General features: G+C 42.9%; 2 protein-coding genes across 2 annotated transcripts in view; both read right to left on the bottom strand.

The window, feature by feature from the left end:
• LOC126236790 (toll-like receptor 4) overlaps nucleotides 1–18,462 on the bottom strand; it is a 164,721-nt gene extending 146,259 nt beyond the window's left edge. The window contains exon 1 of the mRNA XM_049946377.1: nucleotides 18,354–18,462. The gene's annotated coding sequence lies outside the window, so the exon portion shown is untranslated. The remainder of the gene's footprint in view (nucleotides 1–18,353) is intronic.
• A 3,812-nt stretch (nucleotides 18,463–22,274) lies between these two features.
• Nucleotides 22,275–24,616, bottom strand: part of LOC126236791 (toll-like receptor 2) — a 162,932-nt gene continuing 160,590 nt past the window's right edge. Inside the window, exon 6 of the mRNA XM_049946378.1 lies at nucleotides 22,275–24,429. Within this exon, the coding sequence (XP_049802335.1) occupies nucleotides 24,175–24,429 (255 nt within the window). The 3' untranslated portion in view covers nucleotides 22,275–24,174. The remainder of the gene's footprint in view (nucleotides 24,430–24,616) is intronic.

Below are 24,616 nucleotides of genomic sequence, written 5' to 3'. Positions count from 1 at the left end.
AATCACAGCATATGCAGATGGTGTGATGATTTGGAATGAAAAAGGGCAGAAACTGGAAGAACAACTAAACGCCAGGCAGAGAGGAGTTGGAGAAGCAGGCAGAGAAATAGACTTAACAAAAAGTAAAGTAATGAAAATCAGCAGGAAAAATGAAATAAATGAAAGATGTAACTTTTAATGGAAAAATTACTAAAGGTGTAGATGGCTTTAGATATGTAGGAAGTAAATTAACCAAGAAGGAAAAATCAAGGATGAAATTTCGGAGAGAATAGAAAATTGTCCAAAATTTTATTATTGTGTATCGAACATAATTAGAAATTGGAAAATACTTGCGAAAGTGAAGGTGATTTTGTAAAAGTCATATCTGCCAATTTTGAACTGTCTGTCAGATTGTTGGACTTTGAGAAAGAAAGATGTGAACAGAATACAAACAACAGAGATGCGCTTTCTACGAGGTGTCGTCAGTAAGACGAGATGGGCCAGGATAAGAGAAGAAATAATACGAAACACCCTGCAGGTCAGCCCATTTAAAGAAACTATGGAAAGTAATAGGATTAAATGGTTTGGGCACATTAAAAGATTGGGACCAGAAAGACTTCCGAGAAGAACCCTAGCATGAACAGAATCTGCCTAAAAACCAATTGGAAGATCACGAACAAGATGGAGAGACCAGGTAAGGAGTGATGTGAACCGAAGAGAACTGCAGTGGCAGGTTACGCAAAGTGATAGGTTGTGGGAGGAAAGAAAAGATTGAAAGAGGCTCTGTGAACGGTCTGCTTCGACGGAAACGTTTCAGAAAGAAGAGAAGGACGAAGGTTGAAAGTCTGCGTGAGGATGACTGATCGAGAAGTATATGCTTTTAATCCCCTCCTCGCGAATTCGGCTTCAGTGTCTTAACCACTACCCCAAATCCCATAAATATGCACTGACGGAAATGGAAAGTCTAACGCCATGAACGCCTGCTCCAAACGCTATTATACTGACGATGCAGTATTTCCATGGATGTGCGATATGTTGATTAAAATCCCGTCCTTATGCGAGCTTATTTTCAATACAGATAACCGACAGTCCTACAGATATAAAATGGTGTGAATACGTAATGGCTAGAGGGTCAGTCTAACGTTACTAAAAATTGACCGGTGGAGATCGCAATAGGGCATGCTCAAAGAACGTAGACGTGCAGTTTATCACCGTGTTGCGGACTATGAAGCAGGCCGACTCATTGTCGTGAGAAGATGGGATATGATTGAAGTTCTGTGGTGTTCAGCGATGACATGAATAATTAGGGTGACAGGAATCTAAAGGAAACGCGATGGGAAAGAGATAGGAAGGAAATAATAACTTCCTGCCACACAGGACATAGTGGCAATGCAACGGCGAGAGTTGAAAATTTATGCCGGATCGGGACTCGAATGCGGATGCTCCGCTATTCTAGACCAGTTGCCTCAACCGTCTCGGAATTAGGAAACGCTTCCCGTCAAACTCAAATCCCCGCCTTCCTATTCGCTACACCGCAACGACCTCCACCTATTAACCTCCTACTCGCAGATTTCTGATTCCAGTAGTAGTTCGGACGTTGGTTGTGCGTCCCCAGTGACACTTTTTCATCAGACAGTCGTCGCGCCCGTAGAATTATAGAGATGAGTGGTGTTTGTTCAGTGGGACATGTTCTACAGAACAGACACCATTCAAGCCTCTAGTTAAGCGGTGAGTCTCTCTTCTGTTTTTTGACCGTCAGGCCGACGCCGACGTGTTCCTTTGACAACGTAGTGGAGCGTCACAGGAACAGCGATTCGCTAGACCCGTACCTCTCCAGTTCCTGGCATCAGGTTGTGGGCAGTTACTGGATGTACGAGGAACGTTCCATAAATAATGCAACACTTTTTCTCTCGGAAGATTTCGGTTGAAAAAATGCGGGATTTGTTGTGGGACATCTTGGAATATTTGAAGTTCCAATAGTTGGCGGCGCCATACGTAGCCTTAAAAATGGCGTCTGTAAGGGATGTGAGTTCCAAGCAGAGTTGACGCTCAGTTTCTTTTGTGGGAAAACGATGGCGTCGCAGATATTCATAAACGCTTGCAGAATGTCTACGAAGACCTGGTAGTGAACAAACGGACGGCAAGTCGTTGGGCGGGGCGACTGTCGGAACAAGGTTCATCACTTCGAACTTGAAACAAAAAGGCAGTCGATAAAGTGGGCCGGCCTGAGTGGCCGAGCGGTTCTAGGCGCTACAGTCTGCCACGGTCGCAGGTTCGAATCCTGCCTCGGGCATGGATGTGTGTGATGTCCTTAGGTTAGTTAGGTTTAAGTAGTTCTAAGTTCTAGGGGACTGATGACCTCAGCTGTTAAGTTGTGCTCAGAGCCATTTGAACCATTTTGTTTTCGATAAAGTGGCACCACATCACCTCTCCTCTGAAGAAAAAGTTCAAGGTCACACGCTCAGCAGGTAAAGACATAGGCGAGGGTCTCCTGGGTCACTGAAGCGGTTATTCTGTTTGATGTCCTCCCACATGGTGCAACGATCAACCCAGAAGTGTACTGTGCTACCCTCCGGGAATTGAAGAAACGATTTGAGCGTGTTCGCCGCTACAAAAATACAAACGAACTTCTCCTTCTTTATGACAACAAAGGCCTCACGCAAGTGGGAGACCGCACGGGTTTGCACGACTCGCCTTGCCCAACGACTCGCAGTGCTTTTGTTCAGTGCCAGGTCTTCGTAGTTATTGCGCAAACGCCTAAGAATATTGGCGATACCCTAGTTTTCCACTAAATAAAACTCAATGACAGTTCTCTGTTTGGAGTACACCTCCGTTACAGAGGCCATTTCGAAGGCTACCTATAGCGCCGCCACTTATCTGAACTTCATGAAACTATCGGGGCAGAAGCATGAATATTCCACTATGTCGAACAACAAATTCCGCATATTTGGCAGAAATTGGGCGAGAAAAAACAAGTGTTGCTGAACGCTCCTTGTACATTGCGGAAGAGTCCGTACGGATTAAAGCAAGCTTCAAAATGCTGGTAATAATGTCATGTTAAATTTCGCAGTGAATATAATTTAAGGGAGAGCTGTCCAGATGCATTTATTCTTGAGTGAAAATCTAATGCTGTTTTTTGTATGCTGATGACTGGTTATTGTCTCTACTGACGTGGCTAATAAATTCATTGAACAACTGGATAAAAGTTTTCAGATCACTGAAGAAAATGTTGATTACTTCTTGAATTTATAAATCAAGGATGTTGACAATATTACTCAAATAAATCAGTTTGCATATGTGAAGAACATGTTGGAGAAATATGATGTGATGGATGTATTTTTGATGCTTAAAAGCCGGCCGCTGTGGCCGAGCGGTTCTAGGCGCTTCAGTGCGGAGCCGCGCTGCTGCTACGATCGCAGGTTCGAATCCTGCCTCGGGCATGGATATGTGTGATGTCCTTAGCTTAGTTAGGTTTAAGTAGTTCTAAGTCTAGAGGACTGATGACCTCAAATGTTAAGTCCCATAGTGCTTAGAGCCATTTGATGCTTGAAATATATGTTCTTAACGGCCTGTGTATTGTGTAGAAGCATAATGTGTGGAACGATCGTAAAGGATTAGTTGTGTGTAACGCTTATCGTAGGCTACGACTCGTTAGTAGAATACTAAAAAACAACGGTTTATCTACAAAGGAGACTGCATACGAAACACTTGTACAATCATACTCGAACACGGCAAATTATATGCGACCCATATTAGGACGTACAGAGAGGAGGGCGGAGCGAATGGTGACAGGCTTGTTTGAGTAGTGGGAGAGTGTAACAGGAATACCAAAACCACTTAACTGAGGGACACTCGAAATAATGTCGTACATCTCGTGAAAACCTGCTTCCGGGATCTTCTTTCAGGGTAGATATTAGGAATGTTATTCTGACAAATAAGTATAGAGCTGGTAGCCATCGTTCATGTCACACGCTGTTCATATACGGAGTAGGAACTAACGTTAATAAATGGTAAAAAAAGTATCATCTACAAAGCAGTTCCCAGCGATTGGCAGAATATAGATACTGAATCTCCGTTTGTGGATCCGTGGAAGTACGTTTACTGAACTTGTGAAGTTACATTGCACAGTTTAGTACGTACATGAACAAGAGTGTAGTCAGTCATTGCCTGTTAAACGGTTATCAACTCAGTTCTTCTGGCGAAGATGAAACTCAGTCGAGATGCTGATGTGTCATGAGGCTTTTTATACTGTTTTGTGATCGGATCATTAGTTTGGTTGTTAGAAATCCGAACACAAGCATATTGTAGACAGTGGATTGTTTTACGGAACAGTTAAACATTTTGTTTACCAGTATGATAATGGTACTGTTCTTGAAAGCGAGGAGTAGTCAATCGTGGATTACTGGAAAGCGGATTCGCTGGTCTGAATAGCTCGCAGCCCAACGTGAAAACCTGTTCACCACCTTTAAGAAGATGTAACGCTGCAACTGCACGTATTCGTCCAAAAGCTAGGAACAACTGTTCGCCATGCCGAGCGACGAATAGGAACAAATACCGCTTTGAGCGCATTAGAATGAAGTGGAAAGCGTTCCCCCAAGGTTGAACCTACAAGTAACAGCGGCAGGAGGTGACACATGGCAGTAATAACGCCAATTGGTTGGCTGCTGCCTTCGGGATGATAAGCAAGCGGGGGAATTGTGTACATGTAATGAAACTAACTGCTTCATGTTACTTAAAACCGTCGTGTTCTCTAATAGGGAACTACTTTTCTGTAAGAAACTCACGTTTCTAATCTGTGACTACTGTGTTAAAATATTTACTGGTGCGGGCTGTAGGTACATATTCTGTTGGGGGAACAGTGAACTTTGAATGAAAGAATATTGAGCAGACTTGCCACTATATTAATAGAGGTTTAATAAAATAACTGTGCTGCTTTAAAAGTTTAAGTTAAATAATTTATTTTGTTAGCAAAATGAGGAAGCATTCTGTTACATACGATATATTTCCACATTTTTATTACTATGAGTAATTTACATTGTATATTAATATCTCGTTTCTTTTCTTTTCTAGGTAAGTTATGTTGATAACACTCATACGAAAGCTGCGAACCGGTCTCATCCTTACTAAATGTGCGAGAGTTAAAAGCGTCAAAGGTAAGACTGCTACTTGCATACCGCAACATAGATTCTACTGAACTGCAGAAGGCCACTCCTTCCCGATGGCGACAGGACCTCTTCAAACCTACACGAAGTTATTCTCCTGATTTGCATTCTCAGTTGATTTCATGTTTTCCTGAAGCATGAAATTCTGAAGCTCACACACTGATTAATACCGGCGGACCGCTTCACCAACGGCAATCTGTCCGATGGAGCGGAAAACGTGATTCATCTGAGAAGATGACTTGTCGCCACTCATTGGATGACGAGTTGCAGTATTGCCGTGAAATTTCCAGCCTTCGACGCCGATGAACAGTCACAACAACGCAGCAACGTTTACTGAACAGTCGTTGACGAGGCGCTGTTTGTAGCCCCTTGGTTCATCTGGGCGGTGTGTTGCTCAGCAGTTGGACGTCCTTCCGCCCGCACACATCTCCACAGCCGTCGTTCACCACTGTCATCTATGCCCCGGGGTGCATCGCAGTTGCCTCGGCGCCGGTTCTGGATAGCGCCATTTGCCATATACGGTATAATTTAACCTCGGCAGCACGCGAATAATTTATAAACATGACCCGAAAACCAATGATTATCCCCTTTTGTACGTCAGATAAATCGCTTCGTTTCCACATTACGAGAACGACTGCACTTTTTCCCGCGTCCTCTCCCCACCCCGACACGCTCTGCACACCTTCCATTATTAGTACTGCCACCTGCCTTCTATGGGTTGACGTCGAAAATAGGCGATGGTCACACCAGATATTACAAGCATTAAATAACAAAATAGCAACGGCAGCTAGTTTCTGTGACCTGTCCAACGTATTTCAATGTGTGAATCATAGTATACTCCTAGATAAATTGATGTTTTATGGAATTGGTGGTATAGCCAACTAATGGATCATGCCATATCCAACCAATAGAATGCAGAAAGCTGTTGTTGTTGTTGTGGTCTTCAGTCCTGAGACTGGTTTGATGCAGCTCTCCATGCTACTCTATCCTGTGCAAGCTTCTTCATCTCCCAGTACCTACTGCAACCTACATCCTTCTGAATCTGCTTAGTGTATTCATCTCTTGGTCTCCACCTGCGATTTTTACCCTCCACGATGCCCCCCAATACTAAATTTGTGATCCCTTGATGCCTCAGAACATGTCCTACCAACCGATCCCTTCTTCTGGTCAAGTTGTGCCACAAACTCCTCTTCTCCCCAATCCTATTCAGTACCTCCTCATTAGTTATGTGATCTACCCATCTAATCTTCAGCATTCTTCTGTAGCACCACATTTCGAAAGCTTCTATTCTCTTTTTGTCCAAACTATTTACCGTCCATGTTTCACTTCCATACATGGCTACACTCAATACAAATACTTTCATAAATGACTTCCTGACACTTAAATCTATACTCGATGGTAACAAATTTCTCTTCTTCAGAAACGCTTTCCTTGCCATTGCCAGTCTACATTTTATATCCTCTCTACTTCGACCATCATCAGTTATTTTGCTCCCCAAATAGCAAAACTCCTTTACTACTTTAAGTGTCTCATTTCCTAATCTAATACCCTCAACATCACCCGACTTAATTCGACTACATTCTATTATCCTCGTTTTGCTTTTGTTGATGTTCATCTTATATCCTCCCTTCAAGACACCATCCATTCCGTTCAACTGCTCTTCCAAGTCCTTTGCTGTCTCTGACAGAATTACAATGTCATCGGCGAACCTCAAAGTTTTTATTTCTTCTCCATGGATTTTAATACCTACTCCGAATTTTTCTTTTGTTTCCTTTACTGCTTGCTCAATATACAGATTGAATAACATCGGGGAGAGGCTACAACCCTGTCTTACTCCCTTCCCAACCGCTGCTTCCCTTTCATGTCCCTCGACTCTTATAACTGCCATCTGGTTTCTGTACAAATTGTAAATAGCCTTTCTCTCCCTGTATTTTACCCCTGCCACCTTTAGAATTTGAAAGAGAGTATTCCAGTCAACATTGTCAAAAGCTTTCTCTAAGTCTACAAATGCTAGAAACGTAGGTTTGCCTTTCCTTAATCTTTCTTCTAAGGTAAGTCGTAAGGTCAGTATTGCCTCACGTGTTCCAGTATTTCTACGGAATCCAAACTGATCTTCCCCGAGGCCATGTTTTTCCATTCGTCTGTAAAGAATTCGTGTTAGTATTTTGCAGCTGTGACTTATTAAACTGATTGTCCGGTAATTTTCACATCTGTCAACACCTGCTTTCTTTGGGATTGGAATTATTATATTCTTCTTGAAGTCTGAGGGTATTTCACCTGTTTCATACATCTTGCTCACCAGATGGTAGAGTTTTGTCAGGACTGGCTCTCCCAAGGCCGTCAGTAGTTCCAATGGAATGTTGTCTACTCCGGGGGCCTTGTTTCGACTCAGGTCTTTCAGTGCTCTGTCAAACTCTTCACGCAGTATCGTATCTCCCATTTCATCTTCATCTACATCCTCTTCCATTTCCATAATATTGTCCTCAAGTACATCGCCCTTGTATAGACCCTCTATATACTCCTTCCACCTTTCTGCTTTCCCTTCTTTGCTTAGAACTGGGTTTCCATCTGAGCTCTTGATGTTCATACAAGTGGTTTTCTTATCTCCAAAGGTCTCTTTAATTTTCCTGTAGGCAGTATCTATCTTACCCCTAGTGAGAAAAGCCTCTACATCCTTACATTTGTCCTCTAACCATCCCTGCTTAGCCATTTTGCACTTCCTGTCGATCTCATTTTTGAGACGTTTGTATTCTTTTTTGCCTGCTTCATTTACTGCATTTTTACATTTTCTCCTTTCATCAATTAAATTCAATATTTCTTCTGTTACCCAAGGATTTCTACTAGCCCTCGTCTTTTTACCTATTTGATCCTCTGCTGCCTTCACTACTTCATCCCTCAAAGCTACCCATTCCTCTTCTACTGTATTTCTTTCCCCCTTTCCTGTCAATTGTTCCCTTATGCTCTCCCTGAAACTCTGTACAACCTCTGGTTCTTTCAATTTATCCAGGTCCCATCTCCTTAAATTCCCACCTTTTTGCAGTTTCTTCAGTTTTAATCTACAGGTCATAACCAATAGATTGTGGTCAGAGTCCACATCTGCCCCTGGAAATGTCTTACAATTTAAAACCTGGTTCCTAAATCTCTGTCTTACCATTATATAATCTATCTCATACCTTTTAGTATCTCCAGGGTTCTTCCATGTATACAACCTTCTATCATGATTCTTAAACCAAGTGTTAGCTATGATTAAGTTGTGCTCTGTGCAAAATTCTACCAGGCGGCTTCCTCTTTCATTTCTTACCCCCAATCCATATTCACCTACTACGTTTCCTTCTCTCCCTTTTCCTACACTCGAATTCCAGTCACCCATGACTATTAAATTTTCGTCTCCCTTCACTATCTGAATAATTTCTTTTATTTCATCATACATTTCTTCAATTTCTTCGTCATCTGCAGAGCTAGTTGGCATGTAAACTTGTACTACTGTAGTACAAAGCTGTATTTAGTAGTTATTCAACCAACAGAATTCGCAGGAATAATTCTGACAAGGAAGAAATCACGTAGGGGGCTCCCCTACGTTCAATCTTAGGTCCACTACTGTTTCTCATATATGTAACTGATCTACTGTCTAATGTACAACAATCGCAATTAGTTCTTTTTGCAGATGACAGCAGTATTGTAATCACTCCCAGTACACAAACAGAAATGGAAGAAATGGTGAACAAAGTGCTCAGAAGTATCATTGACTGGCTTTCTGCGAATAGCCTCATCTGGAATTTCACAAAGACACATCATTTCAGTTCTGCACCTCTGGGGGTAACACATAAGTGTAACACATAATGATGAAATAATACATAGGGTGGAAACTTCAAAATTCTTAGGTATCCATATTGATGAGAATTTAAATTGGAAAAAACACATATTGGAACTCCTAAAACAACTTAGTTCAGCCACATTTAGACTTAGAAAATGGCTCTGAGCACTATGGGACTTAACATCTTAGGTCATCAGTCCCTTAGAACTTAAAACTAGTTAAACCTAACTAACCTAAGGACATCACACACATCCATGCCCTAGCCAGGATTCGAACCTGCGACCGTAGCAGTCGCGCGGTTCCGGACTGCGCGCCTAGAATCGCGAGACCATCGCGGCCGGCATTTACACGTAGAATGATAGCAAATTTTGGGGAGAGAGAAATCAGTAAGCTGACATATTTTGCTTGTTTTCATTATTAACGCGATATGGAATAATGTTCTGGGGTAACTTATCTTTAAGAAAGAAGGTCTTCATTGCCCAAAGACGTGCTGTAATAATAATATGTGGTGCTCACCCGCAATCATCTTGTAGACATCTGTTTAAGGAGTTGTGCATTCTGACTACTGCTTCACAGTGTATTTAGTCCCTCATGAAGTTTGTTGTAAATAACCCACTATAGTTCAAAAGGAACAATGAGGTACATAATTACAATACCAGAAAAAAAATGACATTCATTAAGGTTGTCTTTAGCACAGAAAGGGGTGCACAACCTGCAACAAAAATTTTTGACCACTAATTCAGTGATATAAAATGTCTAACAGAAAGCAAGGTAAAATTTGAAAATAAACTGAAAAAGTTTCTCCTTGACAACTCCTTCTATTCCGTAGAAGAATTCCTATTTTGTAATGTATAAAATAATTTCTGTGTTTGTAATGTGTAACAGGTGGTGGGTAGGAATTTCTAACTCCATCCGTACATCTTCTTTTGATTCCGGGAAAAAATAATAATAATATGGTGATGTTTAGAGTACAAGTAGATCTACAAATTAATTTGCAATATGAATGTAAAATGATTCGTTCCACCTCATGACGATTTATCGTGCAAAATGATCCATAGAACATGGAAGTAAGTAACTAACTAACATTAATGTGACTGGACCATGTATTTCTCATGCTGGTACGCGACTTGAATATTATTTACCGTGGGCACAAATGTAAAAAGAGCACATTGTTCAAAGTATTAAGACTCTGTCCAATAAAATGATACCTACAGTTTGTGCAGTAAACCCAAAACCTAATTTGAAATGCTTATTGTTGTTGTGTAACAACACGTATCTGCGCGCTGCTAGTTAAAATGTCGATTCTCTTCAAAAAAACAGATTCAGTAAACAATAAAGTATTACGATACGCACGTTCTCAAATAAAGACGTTTTTCTCTTTCTTATAAGCCGTTAAGTAAATGTATGTGGTTACCACTGTTGTTATATGACTGAAGAGTCCCATGAAAACAATAATAGTACGCTTGCATAATTCTACAAAATTTCGCAGGATTCGTCAGTTCTTTTTAGTAAAGCGCTCTGCAGTAGTAGCCAGATGGGGAAAATAAAACGGATGGGAAAACATTGATGAAACTGACGCGGAAATGAGCCCGGAGACCTGCTCACCGCAGAAAATGCTGGAAACCGTGATTTCGATGCAGGAATTAGTTACTGTCACATGTCTGCCCTTGTGCATTTCTCGTATGCTCTGTACGGAATACATTACCGTGTCATTCCGTTTTTGAGTGAGTGAGAGGAGTTTAGTGGCCAGTTGAATGCAACATAAAATGGTGCTCACGACAAAAGAGCGTGAGTTCATTGTCACGTGTTGTGCGAAGCACAATTCGAGGAAAACATGTGTGGAAGTGTTTGCACATGAGGTTAAGTTTGGAGATGTTTTGGTAAATGCTCCAGTAAAGTCTGCAGTGCAAAACGCAATGGGAGAATTGCGTGAAACGGACTCTGCAATGAACAAAAATCGTAGCTGTCAGAAACGGATTCGTAAATCAGAAAATATAGCTAGAGTGAAGAGATGTCTGGAATAAAATCCGAAGAAATTTCAATATAGTTTATCTGTACAACTGGAAATTAAGAGATCGTCGTGTGGAAACGTTATCAAAAACTATCTACATCTGCATCCTTACAAATTTGCTATTTTACGTGACTTATAGAACCGAAACTTTCGCGTTTCGTGCTAGATGGACCTGGCAGCAGCGTAAACTGCGGAAATAGTTTGGAGAACAAACGATTTGAGTTATAGACAAGCTGTTGTTATCCTGTATAGCAGGTTAGAGTCTTAACTCAGAAGCGAGGTTTTTCCTCCAAAACTAAAACAAGCAGTCATAGAATTACACAAAAAATATCGACTGCCCGTCAGTTCTGCTTTTCACAAATATACACTATGTGATCAAAGGAATCCGGACACCTGGCTGAAAATGACTTACAAGTTCGTGGCGTGGTAATGCTGGAATTCAGTATGGTGTTGTTCCACCCTTAGCCTTGATGACAGCTTCAACTCTCGCAGGTATACGTTCAACCAAGTTCTGGGTGGTTTCCTGGGCAATGGCAGCCCATTCTTCACGGAGTGCTGCACTGAGGAGAGGTATCGATGTCGTTCAGTGATGCGTGGCACGAAGTCGGCGTTCCAAAACATCCCAAAGGTCTTCTATAGGATTCAGGTAAGGATTCTGTGCAGGCCAGTCCATTACAGGGATGTTATTGTCGTGTGACCAATCAGCCGCAAGTCTTGCATTATGAACAGGTGCTCTATCGTGTTGAAAGATGCAGTCGCCATCCCCGAATTGTTCTTCAACAGTGTGAAGCAAGAAGGTGCTTAAAACATCAGTGTAGGCCTGTGCTGTGATAGTGCCACGCAAAACAACAAGGTGTGCAAGTCCCCTCCATGAAAAACACGACCACACCATAACACCACCGCCTCCGAATTTTACTGCTGGCACTACACACGCTGGCAGATGACGTTCACTGGACATTCGCCATACTCACACACTACCGTCGGATCGCCAGATTCTGTACCGTGATTCGTCACTCCACACAACGTTTTTCCACTGTTCAATCGTCCAATGTTTACCCTTCTTATACCAAGCGAGGTGTCGTTTGGCATTTACCGGTTTGATGTATGGCTTATAAGCAGCCGCTCGACCATGAAAAAGTTTTCTCACTTCCCGCCTAACTGTCATAGCACTTGCAGTGGATCCTGATACAGTTTGGAATTCCTGTGTGATGGCTTGGATAGATGTCTGCCTATTACACATTACGACCCTTTTCAACTGTCGGCGGTCTATGTCAGTCAACAGACGTGGTCGGCCTGTACGTTTTTGTGCTGTACGTGTGTCTTCCCGTTTCCACTTCACTATCACATCGGAAACAGTGGACCTAGGGATGTTTAGGAGTGTGGAAATCTCGCGTACAGACGTATGACACAAGTGACACCCAGTCACCTGACCACGTTCGAAGTCCGTGAGTTCAGCGGACCGCCCCATTCTGCTCTCTCACGATGTCTAATGACTACCGAGGTCGTTGATACGGAGTACCTGGCAGTAGGTGGCAGCATTATGCACCTAACATGGAAAACATCTGTTTTTGGCGGTGTCCGGATACTTTTGATCACATAGTGTATAACACTTTATGTGCTGGAGAGCTCCCGTGCACTCTCGTGGCATTTGAGTTTAGATAGTACGATACAATATTACGCTAGAAACACATTACTTGTTTGCTCATGATTGGAATGAAAAAGTCTACGTGCTTAATTCTGTACTATTGATGCGTTAGATCGTCAAAATCCCGAGCTGGCTGCAGAGCCCTGCCCATAATGCTCCAAACGCTCTCAGTTGGGGATAGATCCGATGACCTAGCTGCCCAGGACAGGGTTTGGCAAGCACGAAGACAATAAACAGTAGACACTCTCGTCGTCTTCGCCCTTGTATCTCATTGACTGGAGTAGAAATCAGCGATGAGTGCCGCCCCGGCCAGCAGTGGGACACCAACCTGCTTTTCGCTCGCCATACGGCCTGGTGATGGTCTGTGGTGCCGTTGCTTTGAATAGCAGGACCCCTTTGGCTGTCATCCACGGCACAGGGGTACGTCGACGATATTCTACGCCCCGTTTAGTTGCCCTACATGGCAAGCCATCCTGAGCTTACATTTTAGCAAGATAATGCCCGCCGGCACACGGTGAGAGTTTCTACTGCTTTTCTTCGCCTTTCTTAGCCCCATCTTGACCAGCGAGGTCGCGGATCCTTCTGCAGTTGGGCAGGGCCCTGCAACCAGCTCGGGATTTTGACGACCTAACTGCTCAATTGGACATAATTTTGCACGATATATCTCAGGAGGACATCCAACAATCAATGCGAAGCCGAATAACTGCTTGTATAAGGGACAAATGTAGACCAAAGCATTATTTTCCTGCTCAGTTTGTGAAACTCATTCTCTTGCATAAATCATCCTATTTCTTTAAAAAATATATCATGAATCGCTTTCCGGCCAAATGTTCTTTTAAGCTAGGGAACAGGTGATAGTCACTGGGCGCCAAGTCAGGGTGAGTGGGTGATTATGTTCCACGGAAACTGTTGCAGAACAGCAAGCGAAGTGATGTGTGGGCGAGCGTTGTCAGGAGAATGTGTACGCCCTTGCTCAACATTCCTCTTCTCCGGTTGTGAATTGCCCGTTTGAGTTTTTTGAGAGTCTCACAGTACCTGTCAGCGTTAATTGTGGTCCCAGCGATTCAGCTCCGACGACGAGGTGAAAGAAGAGGTTAATAACTTTCTGAACAACATGGCGGCGAGCTACTATGACAAGGGCGTACAAAAACTGCAACAGCGCCTACAGAAATGCATCAACAGAAATGGTGATTGTTTCGAAAAATTGCTAAATGTTCAAGCTGTAAACTGATGTAAACCATTGCAGAAATAAACAGGTCTATGTGCTTATAAAAAAATTGGAGACCTTAATTTTGTGATTACCCTCGTAACTTACTTTTTGAAATCCTCTCGAAGATGCCAGTATACACAACAGTTTCGAAAATAGTTCCGCAGACAACATGACTTTTTACAATAATTTCGATAATCGCAGCAGCTGACTTAACACAAAAAGTTAATGGTTAGAACTAAAATCCAGCCAGATGACGAAGTGCGCCTCGCGGTAATTGGTAATTAATGACAATGAGGATGACCTTAAAAGAGGGCGAAACTGGGTACAAAACAAGTGATCTAAATGGTGTTTTACTTTCAACTCAATGGAGGTGGTCACAGTGCACTGTCATCACTACGTCTTCACTAATGAAAGTGTATCCAGTCCAGGAAAAGAGAGATGTGTGTAAAAATAGTGTTGTGGATGCTAACGTAAAAGACGGACTGTTAAAGTTATGTTCGGCAGGCTACACAGAAAAAGTACTACAGAGTACATTACGTGTGAACAGAATTACATGATCAACGGAAACACGCCGATGTACAGATCGAAAGTTTACCATATCAATTAAACCAAGTCAGAAGTTCGAAAATTTAGGGATCAAGATATGGTGGCTAAATGTTGATGTTGGTGCAGTTGTTAGAGGCGTTGGAGTGTGGAGGTATCAGAGGTCGTTTTGAGTGCAAGACTAAGAAGACAGTACGGAGTTCACCCAAAGTCTGAGGGCTTTCCAGTCCTCCGTAACGGACGTACACCAGAACCATCACGTGAAACCCAGACACTAGTCATCCACTTTCTGTGCTTTCACAGATAGTAGGGCACTAACACTTGGCAAAATATTTTGTAAAACTTGGAAAAAACGGCACGGTAACATATGAAATTTTGTGACAAGCCAGCGAAAGAAACGCTGTGTCCTCTTCATAAATTCTTTCGATGACACAACGTCTTCTGGGGAAAAAAGGAGATGCCTAAGACGATCAACGTCCGGATGCTCTTTAACGCACTTCTTAGTTTCGTAAGGATCATTCTTTCATTCGCTGTGTAAGATGAACGTTGTTTTCGTACCTCTTTAAATTGATTCTACGATCGATTAATTTAACTTGGTATCATATTATGTTTTTCACCTGTGTTCATTGCTGTGGAGTAATATCGATACCCAAAGGAAGTGTCCGCTTAACCTGCGTTTTATTTTTAATTTTTTAGTGTCCCTTCGGATCAGTAAATCCCAGTTGTGTGTCGGTTCACTGTAGTGCATGAGTATGTACGTTTAGCTGAGTTTTTCTTATGCCCGCTCTGCCCTGGTGAGGGAACGCAAGGAGGTACCGTTAGGTTTCGTAACACAATAGCGAAATTTACAGGCGAGGCGTTTCATTGGTCCGTCCGATTCCTCGGAAGAAGTTTATAGAAGTTCCTGTTAGCTTTCTCTCGGCAGAAGGGCGCCAAAGGAGATTATTCCTATGAGCTCTTCTCGTGATCTGATAGGCCTGTACTGTCGCGCAGAAAAGCGTGACAGAGGATTGGTCGGTGTCGATGGCGAAAAAACGCGTGCAAGGTGGCATCTTGGCCGCTGTAGTAAAGACAGGTACCTTTGGCGACGCAAGGACGGCGGTCGTGTTAGCTTTGTGGGACGCTCAAGGTGCAGTGAAGATATCTGTGTAATTAAATCGGGAAATTATAGAAATTATTAAGAATAATTTCATTGCATTGTATGGTCAGATAAAAGCTGGGAGTTAATTCAATGCTAATGCTCTCAGAAAAAATTTGGTGTGATTCACAAAGCAGATTTATGTCAAATGTAGTAGATGAGCGATGGAAGACCACAGGGGTCGCTGCCGTCCAAAGCTGTTCCAGCCAGCACGCTGAAATAGTAAGAAACAAGTACTTGCAAGTGTGGCTAGCTATGAGTTATGGACTGCGAAGTAATTGATAGCTTCAACAGCACTTTCACCTTTCCTCCTTTTGATAACAGATTATGAGAAGATTTAGAATCTTGGTTTCAGCTCTTGTGAGTGTACGGTTTGTTCTTTCAGAACTACTTTGTCCCAGAATAGTCCATCCTGTTATTAACTGCCGATGCTTTAATTAGCGGAGCTTCAACTCCCTTAGTTTGTTTCGTACATGCTCTGGAGTTGTAATTGCTAAAATATCAGTGTTCGCTTTCGTGTCTCATATTTTCCTTTAACGGAGCGAGTCTCGTATTTGCCTGATTAACATCCCCTCCAACATTATCCCCGTTCCCTCCGTGCACACAGTACACCCCGTGCTGATTTTTCTCCCACTTCGTTTCACTCAGTTGTGAATGTGTACGGGACAATTAAATGAACTCACTTTACGTTCGTTTAATGTCAAAGTCCATGTCAACTTGACATGAAAATGTAAATAAACGCTTTATTTTGCAATGCTCCTTTAAAATTACCAGTTTCCCAGTACTAATGCGTATAGTTGGATTAAGATGTAGCCGGCCGGGGTGGCCGAGCGGTTCTAGGCGCTACAGTCTGGAACCGCGAGACCGCTACGGTCGCAGGTTCGAATCCTGCCTCGGGCATCGGTGTGCGTGATGTCCTTACGTTAGTTAGGTTTAAGTAGTTCTAAGTTCTAAGGGACTGATGGCCTCAGAAGTTAAGTCCCATAGTGCTCAGAGCCATTTGAACCATTTTTTTTTATTAAGATCTCTCTATTATCAATCAGGGCTTAAACACTTCATTGTCTGTAGATACAACTTGGTAAGGCCATTGCACTTAGCTTTGACGAAGGATTTAAAATTATAACAGAATGGTTGGGATGCCTGATGAGGGAAGGTATTGATATACTCACATAGGACAGGAACGATTACCTGCTAACTCTGCTCAAGTTTTCCCACTGATTACCCCCAGACATCTACGACAATCTGTACTACTGTCAATCGTAATAAAACAAGAACCTTTCACCTGCTTCCTTTTTATCTAACACCACACGTGTTCACAGATATGCGTGTATTGCAACATGTTTTTGAGCAATGTTGATGACAGCTTGAGCCATAATACCAGGACAGTTCTTTGAGGAATTGTGTCGACAACAGGCAGTGTCAGCTGATGATGTTAATTGAATGGAACCTGTAGTGACGTAATAAGTGTAACTTAATACAGGTGTGGTGATTTGTATTAATATTAACGTTAGGTGACAGCTTATGTCCATGAAACAATAATTGGCGAGCGGACACAGCTGCTCGATTGCGTGAAAACTGGGATGAATAATCTATAAGCTACACGTTAGTAATAGTCATCAAATGTTCAACTTATTTAAGCCCCGGTAACACTGCAAGTGCGTTGCTAGAACACTTTCTAAGCGCGAAGTAGCTTCACACATTCCAGTCTGTAAGTTCAAAACACCGTGGTCAAATGTTTGTCTCAATGTGAATATTCAGAAATAAATCAAAGTCCATACGCGATAGCCCATGCTGCTGCAAAGGCTAAGACTAACCTGTAAATCGTGGCCAGTTCTATACTAGTAACAGCGCCAAACAAAGAACTGTGTGCGGTGACTGTCGATAGCGGGAATCATAAGATAGACCGCGATTCTGACGTGTGTTAGCGTACTCGACGCCAACGACTGTTGTGCTTTCTGTAGACTATATCAAATGGCACATCACCATGTTGACATCCGAACGAGTGAGTATATCGTGGTCCATCCAACGTTATGCCCAAAATTTCAGTTTTCTTTTTATTTATATAATGCATACTCAGATTGCCTATTGAAAGATATACACCATGTTTCAATATTCTTTTAACATATTATTTCTTTTGTGTTGTGTTAGTGGCTTATTTATTTGTTTATGTTGATCTTACCGTTCATGAATGTGTGGAAGGCATGCGTGTGCTGTCTTAAATTTTTGGTTGAGAGGTAAGTAAGCTGTTGATGTTTTCACCGGCCGGTGTGGCCATGCGGTTCTAGGCGCTTCAGTCCGGAATCGCGCGACCGCTACCGTCGCAGGTTCGAATCCTGCCTCGGGCATGGGTGTGTGTGATGTCCTTAGGTTAGTTAGGTTTAAGTAGTTCTAAGTTCTAGGGGACTGATGACCTCAGATGTTAAGTCCCATAGTGCTCAGAGACATTTGAACCATTTTTGTTGATGTTTTCCCGCATCGATCGACGCATGCGCTACATTAAGATAGGCATTTTTACGAAGAAGTACTTGATTAGTTCGTAACCGTGAGTATTGCCTGGAAATACACCTGTTACAGAAGTAATACAGCTTGACTTTTGTTTTAAAACATTAAAATACATAACCAGATTACACAACGTGAAGCTAACAGGTGCACTTCATCGGCACTTCCTCTAACCAACACTCGTTACACTGTTCTGTTCTATCTGATTCGTACAAACTCTTATGGAGGGCCTCTGCTCTTTTAACTGCACCAGTGAGCAGTTTATTTTACGTAACTTAAGCTATAGAACTAATAGTATAACAAAATACACGAAAATAAGCACATTGATGAGTTAATAAGCCAACGGCCTTACCGCAGTGGCAACACCGGTTTCTGTCAGACCATCGAAGTTAAGCGCTGTCGTGCCTGGCTAGCACCATGATGGGTGACAGTTTGGTCTGCCGAGCGCTGTTGGCGAGCGGGGTGCACTCAGCCCTTGTGAGGAGTTTAGTTTAGATGTGCTTATAAAAATGGTGTCAACAACATAATTTTACCACACCAAATGATGTAAATTCTACGTGTTCTCATTCAACGTGATTTTTTTGAACTGTAAAAGAAACTTGTGTAAAACTAACAGCAGATATACTGAAAAGATTCTTCCTTACCTTTTCTATGGTGCCTGTAATTAAATATTCGGCATTATCTTCCATTAATGTGTAATTATCTCAAGAAAAGGTGACTCGATAAATATGAAGCTGTGTTCTTACTAGTATGTGCTAATCTTATCAATTGCTGTAGCGTGTATTTGTGTCTCTGTACTTAATTGGCTGTAAATTGTATATTCAATCTCATTACCCTTGTGCCACTTCCGACGGCTAATTTAGTTACTGTGTCGTAGACATTTCAAGACGATTCGATAGCGCTCAAGGAGCGTCATTCACTGTCACAGCGGTGGCCGGTGTCAATTTTAGTTTGACAGAAATTAATTTTGTAGCTCAACTCAACTAGTCCGGTAGTGACTGCTGTTATTCTTAAGTCCAAAGACTGTCTTAATGCAGCTCTCCATGACAGTATGACCTATGCAGTGTCTTCGGTTCTGCCTAACTACTGCAACCTATCTACGGTCACCTGAGATTCCTACTGCGTTCATGCCTTCGTCTCATTCTACAATTCACCCCTATCTTCTATCCTCCACCCCCCCCCCCCCCTTGTCAATCCACTCCTAACAAGCGCACAGACTTACTCACTCACTCTTCCCTCTTCCCCCCAGTGCCAAATTAACAATTCCTCGATGCTACTGGATATATCCTGATACATTGTACCTAACTTTAGTGAAGTGGCACCATAAAATGTGGTGTCACCGCCAGACACCACACTTGCTAGGTGGTAGCCTTTAAATCGGCCGCGGTCCGCTAGTATACGTCGGACCCGCGTGTCGCCACTGTCAGTGATTGCAGACCGAGCGCCGCCACACGGCAGGTCTAGAGAGACGTCCTAGCACTCGCCCCAGTTGTACAGCAGACTTTGCTAGGAAAGGTTCACTGACAAATACGCTCTCATTTGCCGAGACGATAGTTAGCATAGCCTTCAGCTACGTCATTTGCTACGACCTAGCAAGGCGCCATTACCAGTTTATATTGAGATTCTTATTAATGTATCAACAAGAGCGATGTACACCAATTATGGATTAAAGTTAAGTATTCCAGCAGCAACGTACCTTATTGGCTATATTAATTACATTGTCCTGTTCCAGACCTCACGCCAGTCTGCGTGAGATTAAACGCGTGTATTTCGGCCTCCTCTAGCAACACGGTGTTGGCTCTTCTGCCAACACTACATAACGCTCTTTAACACTCTACATCACATACCTGTTCTAACAATTTTCCGTAAGTGCATATTCCCAGAAATAACACTATGTACGTGTATTTTAGAAAATCTAACAACATGGGTGAACATTCTGACACTGCAGCTTCGATCTGAGGCCTTAAGTAAATAACTTTATTGAAATTTAAAAAAAACAGTAACCACAAAAAACCATCGCAGAAATGTTGCCTTCTGGAGAAACGTGTTTACAGGTGTGAAAGACGAACTCATCACCGAAATGTTGCCTATAGCGCTGGCCAGTGCTGTGGATTGGAGGATTGTATCCCGATACAGCACTCTACTCGAAAGTCATGACAGGCGTCCGAAAGCTGGTACGTGATGGCGGGCCAAAATATATGATGATTCCCAACCCTGCTGAAATCGTGGGACTGCTTGCCTGAGGTGTGCCTATGCACCTGGCCACCTCTACACTTTTTTACAACGATCATCAGGGGTCTAACAAATCCTACTTTCGTCACTGAAGGGAAACTGACACCGCCGAGTCAGGTTACATTACACTTATTCTGTTACCCATGTTCTTCACACAAGGTAGTAGGGCTTTTGAGTTGTTCTGTGTTATGGCCGCCTGGAGTACGGCGTATCGTGTGGAGACGCCTGCTTACTGTGTGGCTCTAAACAATCCCCACAGTTGACAGCAGAAAGAAAGCGCGCGCTACCGTCGCAATTTCGTCAGAGTGCATACGAACCATAATTTGTAACTAACACTCATGAGCTTGTGTTGTTGACTGTCGACGATTACTACGAGGCAGAATTTCGATCTTTCGCGGCTGATGATGGCAGCCGAATGTTCGAATGACGTGATTGTGGCGTATGTCAATTCGGTGACCGAATCTTCTTACTTCAGAAACAAAGCGCTGAGGATCTAAGAGTGAAATGAGCATTAGGGCAATGTCGATAGACAGCATGGTGTAACAAGTCGCATTGTCCGGTTCACGGCTAGAGACGCAGCTCGTTCCATCGAACCATACGGTAAATTCAGGTTTACTTTAATCTCCGTGACAGAGGTGGCTGGACATAGTGGTCTCCAATGGTCACAAGTGCAACGAGAAAGACGATTTCGTCAAGGAAAAAAGTATACAGACATGAGGATACTCCAAAACTTTTTGAGCATTTTTCCTGATTGATTTGTTGTGTATTGGAAAAGTCAGTTTAGTCGCGAGCCTAGATATCTGTAATTAAATTTAACTTAGGTAACTTCAGATAGCAAATTTCAGGAACATGTTGTGGTGGTACATGGTCACCTCTAGAGAATCAGAGAGGCATAGCTAATCACAGTGATCGTACTTCATTCTACATACCTCTTGAGAAGTTGCCATACAGCCGATTCAGAACATGGGTTGAAATATTTGCAGCACAGGATGACAGTCGCAAAAGCATTTTCAGTGGACTGGACAAAGACTAGACATAAATAGTAGACATGGTTCTGAAAGCCGGCAGGTGTGGCCGACCGGTTCTAGGCGTTCAGTCTGAAACCGCGCGACCGCTACGGTCGCAGGTTCGAATCCTGCCTCGGGCATGGATGTGTGTGATGTCCTTAGGTTAGTTAGGTTTAAGTAGTTCTAAGTTCTAGGGGACTGATGACCTTAGATGTTAAGTCCCATAGTGCGCAGAGCGATTTGAACCATTGGTTCTGAAAAATTCACCATTGAAGATTTTCAGCGCTGTTATGGCTAGTGAGAGTAAGTTGAATACACTATATGTACTCGGAACGGTTGTACTTTCAAAACTGATTGCTGTATTTGGGAGGTTTGGTCGATCATGGAACAGTAAACAGTGTGCATAATGACACGATTGCTTCCAGACGAATGCAGAAGTTGGTTGCCTACTCGACATCTGTAGTAAACATAGTGCATGTGCAGTACTTGAACTGGTCGTTTTTCATATGCAAACGTACAAGGCTATGAAAATAAAGAAACTGCAGCCCTTTCGTCTGAGTTATAAGCCCGGAACCGAGCCACGAGGCGCATTGGTTAAAACCTACGAGTCGCATCTGGAGTTTCATTACCCTTCCAGCGTATTCCACGATTACCTTAAAAAACTTAAGGCAAAATCTGGTATATTTCCTTTAAAAATAGCACGGCCGATTTCCGTACCCAGTCCAAGCCTGTGCACCATCTGTAATGACTCTTCGGTGACGGACTGTTAAAACTCTTAAATTCTAACCGTGAGATCATGCCAGAAATAAGTGTACAGATAAAACAGGGTGAGGGGGGAGTAAATGCGTGAACTCAGGTTCAGAGGTGTGAGCGTAAAACCGACACGAATGTAAAAGGGAAACATTTAAGGATTAGCATTTTTGTTTCCTTTGTTGTTCTCCCGTCCTCGTCTCGTTACACAGGCTGAGTTGGCTGGTAGAGGTACAAAAGACATGCCATTCTCCCATGATAGTTTATAAATAAGAACCCAATAATAATATATAATACACATATTTTAAAAATGGTAAATACAAATGCGATTACAAGTCTTATGATTTAATTTTAATGTCATGATTCATGGTGGTTTACAATAAAGTTTGACATAGTTTTGTCGGTTACGGAAGATGAAGACAATAGCGATTAGTGGTATCAATAGGAATATTTCTAGTGTGTCTCAGCAGCCAGTTTGGGAGATTTACGTGTGGATCTTAGGTGGAAGGTTTTGAAGTCAGACGGAAAACAAGTCACAGAAGTCATGATGTGGAAGAGGAGAAACTGTCAAGAGTTGGTAGGATGGACGGACAAAGGTATACATTTCGTGGGCTGCGAGGAGAAGGTGCTTGACACATTACAAAGAGAGGATGCCTGGTTTGTGTTGGTGAAAGGTTGCAAAGTTGAGTTGGGGAAGATGTGGGAATTGTACATTTATTAAGTTTATCGGAGGTGTGGAGTATTCAGAAGTGTTCAATGTGGCGAAGAAATAAATCTGATAAGTTGGTTAAGGACAGACGTTGGAGAAGGTAAACTAATCTGGAAGGGAAGGTGGAGCACTTGGTAGTCAGTGATATGGAGGTATCTGCAGAATTTCGAATCTGCACAAAATTATGCTACACTGGCAAAAGAAACGATGGGATGGATTAGAGTTGTATGCGTGTAGAGTATGGTGGAAGAGTTCAATTCCAATATTCATCCAGTAACTGGTTTTACTCTTTTTTTGGTCCTCTTTACGTGATCAGTGATTGGTGGTTCAGGTCACTTTAGTGTTAACGGTTACTCTGAGAAGATTTAGTATGTTACTGAGAGAGGAATTATGGCAATAGGCGATCGGTAGAATGGATATGACTCTTTACAGTGTAATAAAGTGATTGTGATTTATTCGGTTTGTTACTGCAGTCACCCCTCTTTCCGTGAAAATACCTTCACAGCGAAGCAATAAACACAACTGCAACACACAACACAGAGGTATGCATCAATCCTCAGAGAGATGAAACAGTACTGTGATGTGGTTTGCCGTCGCTGCGGGAACAGCCCACCACTGCGTCGTTGTGTCGCTCTTCCATTGCATTCAGTGAACCTATACACGAGGTGCCCGTCGGTCAATGCTTCATCAGCAAACCTATTCACAGTACTGCTGTTTTTCATTGTTAACGCTGTTGGAAAATAAACCCTTAGACGGAACCCAACAGTACTGAATTCAAGCCGAGTTAAAAAGGGCATCACGGTTGTCAAAATCAGGTAGAAATAAGATACACACACAGTGCATATCTTCGACATTGCACTGTTGTGCACTATTTTAGATACAAACCTATTTGGGCAAGAAACCGAACGAAATGCAATAGCTTTAACTAGCCGTCAGAGACCCTGGACCCCTTCTACCAAAATAGTGAAAAGGTATCCACGAACAGTAACAAAGAAGTTCTGGTTCACCCTGTATACGCGTAGTGTGCATGAGTTGTAGGAGTAGGAAGAGGATGGAGCCCTTAGGCATGAGGTGAAGGGAGAGAAGGAAGAATAGTTGTTGGTCATAACAGATGTAACGCAATAAGGCAGATATAGGAAACTGGAAGTGGAAATATTTGGAGCTTGAAAGTGAGACCAGAATACTATACATGGTCGTAGGCTTTCTTGACATCAGAGGGTACAAAGGTAATGGATTTTCAGTAGTTACGTTGATGGGAGAGCAGGTGCGTGGCCCAAAGGCTTTGTTCATCGGCAGATAATCCCTTCCGGATAGATTCTGGGTGGAATGCGCTTGTGGAAATATTATTTGTTTTTTGACATGGGTGCTGAATACTGTCTGTCTGCGGCCGTGATATGGCTGCAAGTTTGATTATGACCACAACCGCTGCCGTCCAGATGGCTCTGGCAGTGAGGTGACCCCTGACACAAATGTTGTCAGCAGCGGCTGACGTCAGAGCAGGTGAAGCAGCTGGGCCCCAGCGCCCTCTTGAGCCTGCGGAACGCCTGATCCTCGTACTGGACGTCGCTCGCCTGATGCCACTCCACGTAAGTGCGGGTATCCATGAGGAAGCGCAGGTGCCGCGGCAGCGCCGAACGTTCCAGCGGTTCCAGCTCCAGCAGGATGATGAACTCGCGCTGCGACGGGTCCAGCGTACGGTGGTTCGCCAAGTCCATCTCCCACAGGCACCACTGCAACAGCCGGCGTGCGCATGGCTCACGTTGTTCAGATCACTCTCCTCGGGTCAGTAAGTTTACAAAATCAATCAAGGCATCGGGAAACATGCTGGCGACAGCTTCGAGCGACCTGCTGAGGTGGAAGATATGCTTTGGATAGTTTCCTGATTAGCTCCTTAGCATCACTGCACAGTGTGGCGAT

Source organism: Schistocerca nitens, chromosome 2 (genome assembly GCF_023898315.1).
Source record: "Schistocerca nitens isolate TAMUIC-IGC-003100 chromosome 2, iqSchNite1.1, whole genome shotgun sequence".
Taxonomy (NCBI): Eukaryota; Metazoa; Arthropoda; class Insecta; order Orthoptera; family Acrididae; genus Schistocerca; species Schistocerca nitens.
The sequence above is the reverse complement of the archived record's forward strand: the minus strand, read 5'-3'. Positions and strand labels throughout refer to the sequence as shown.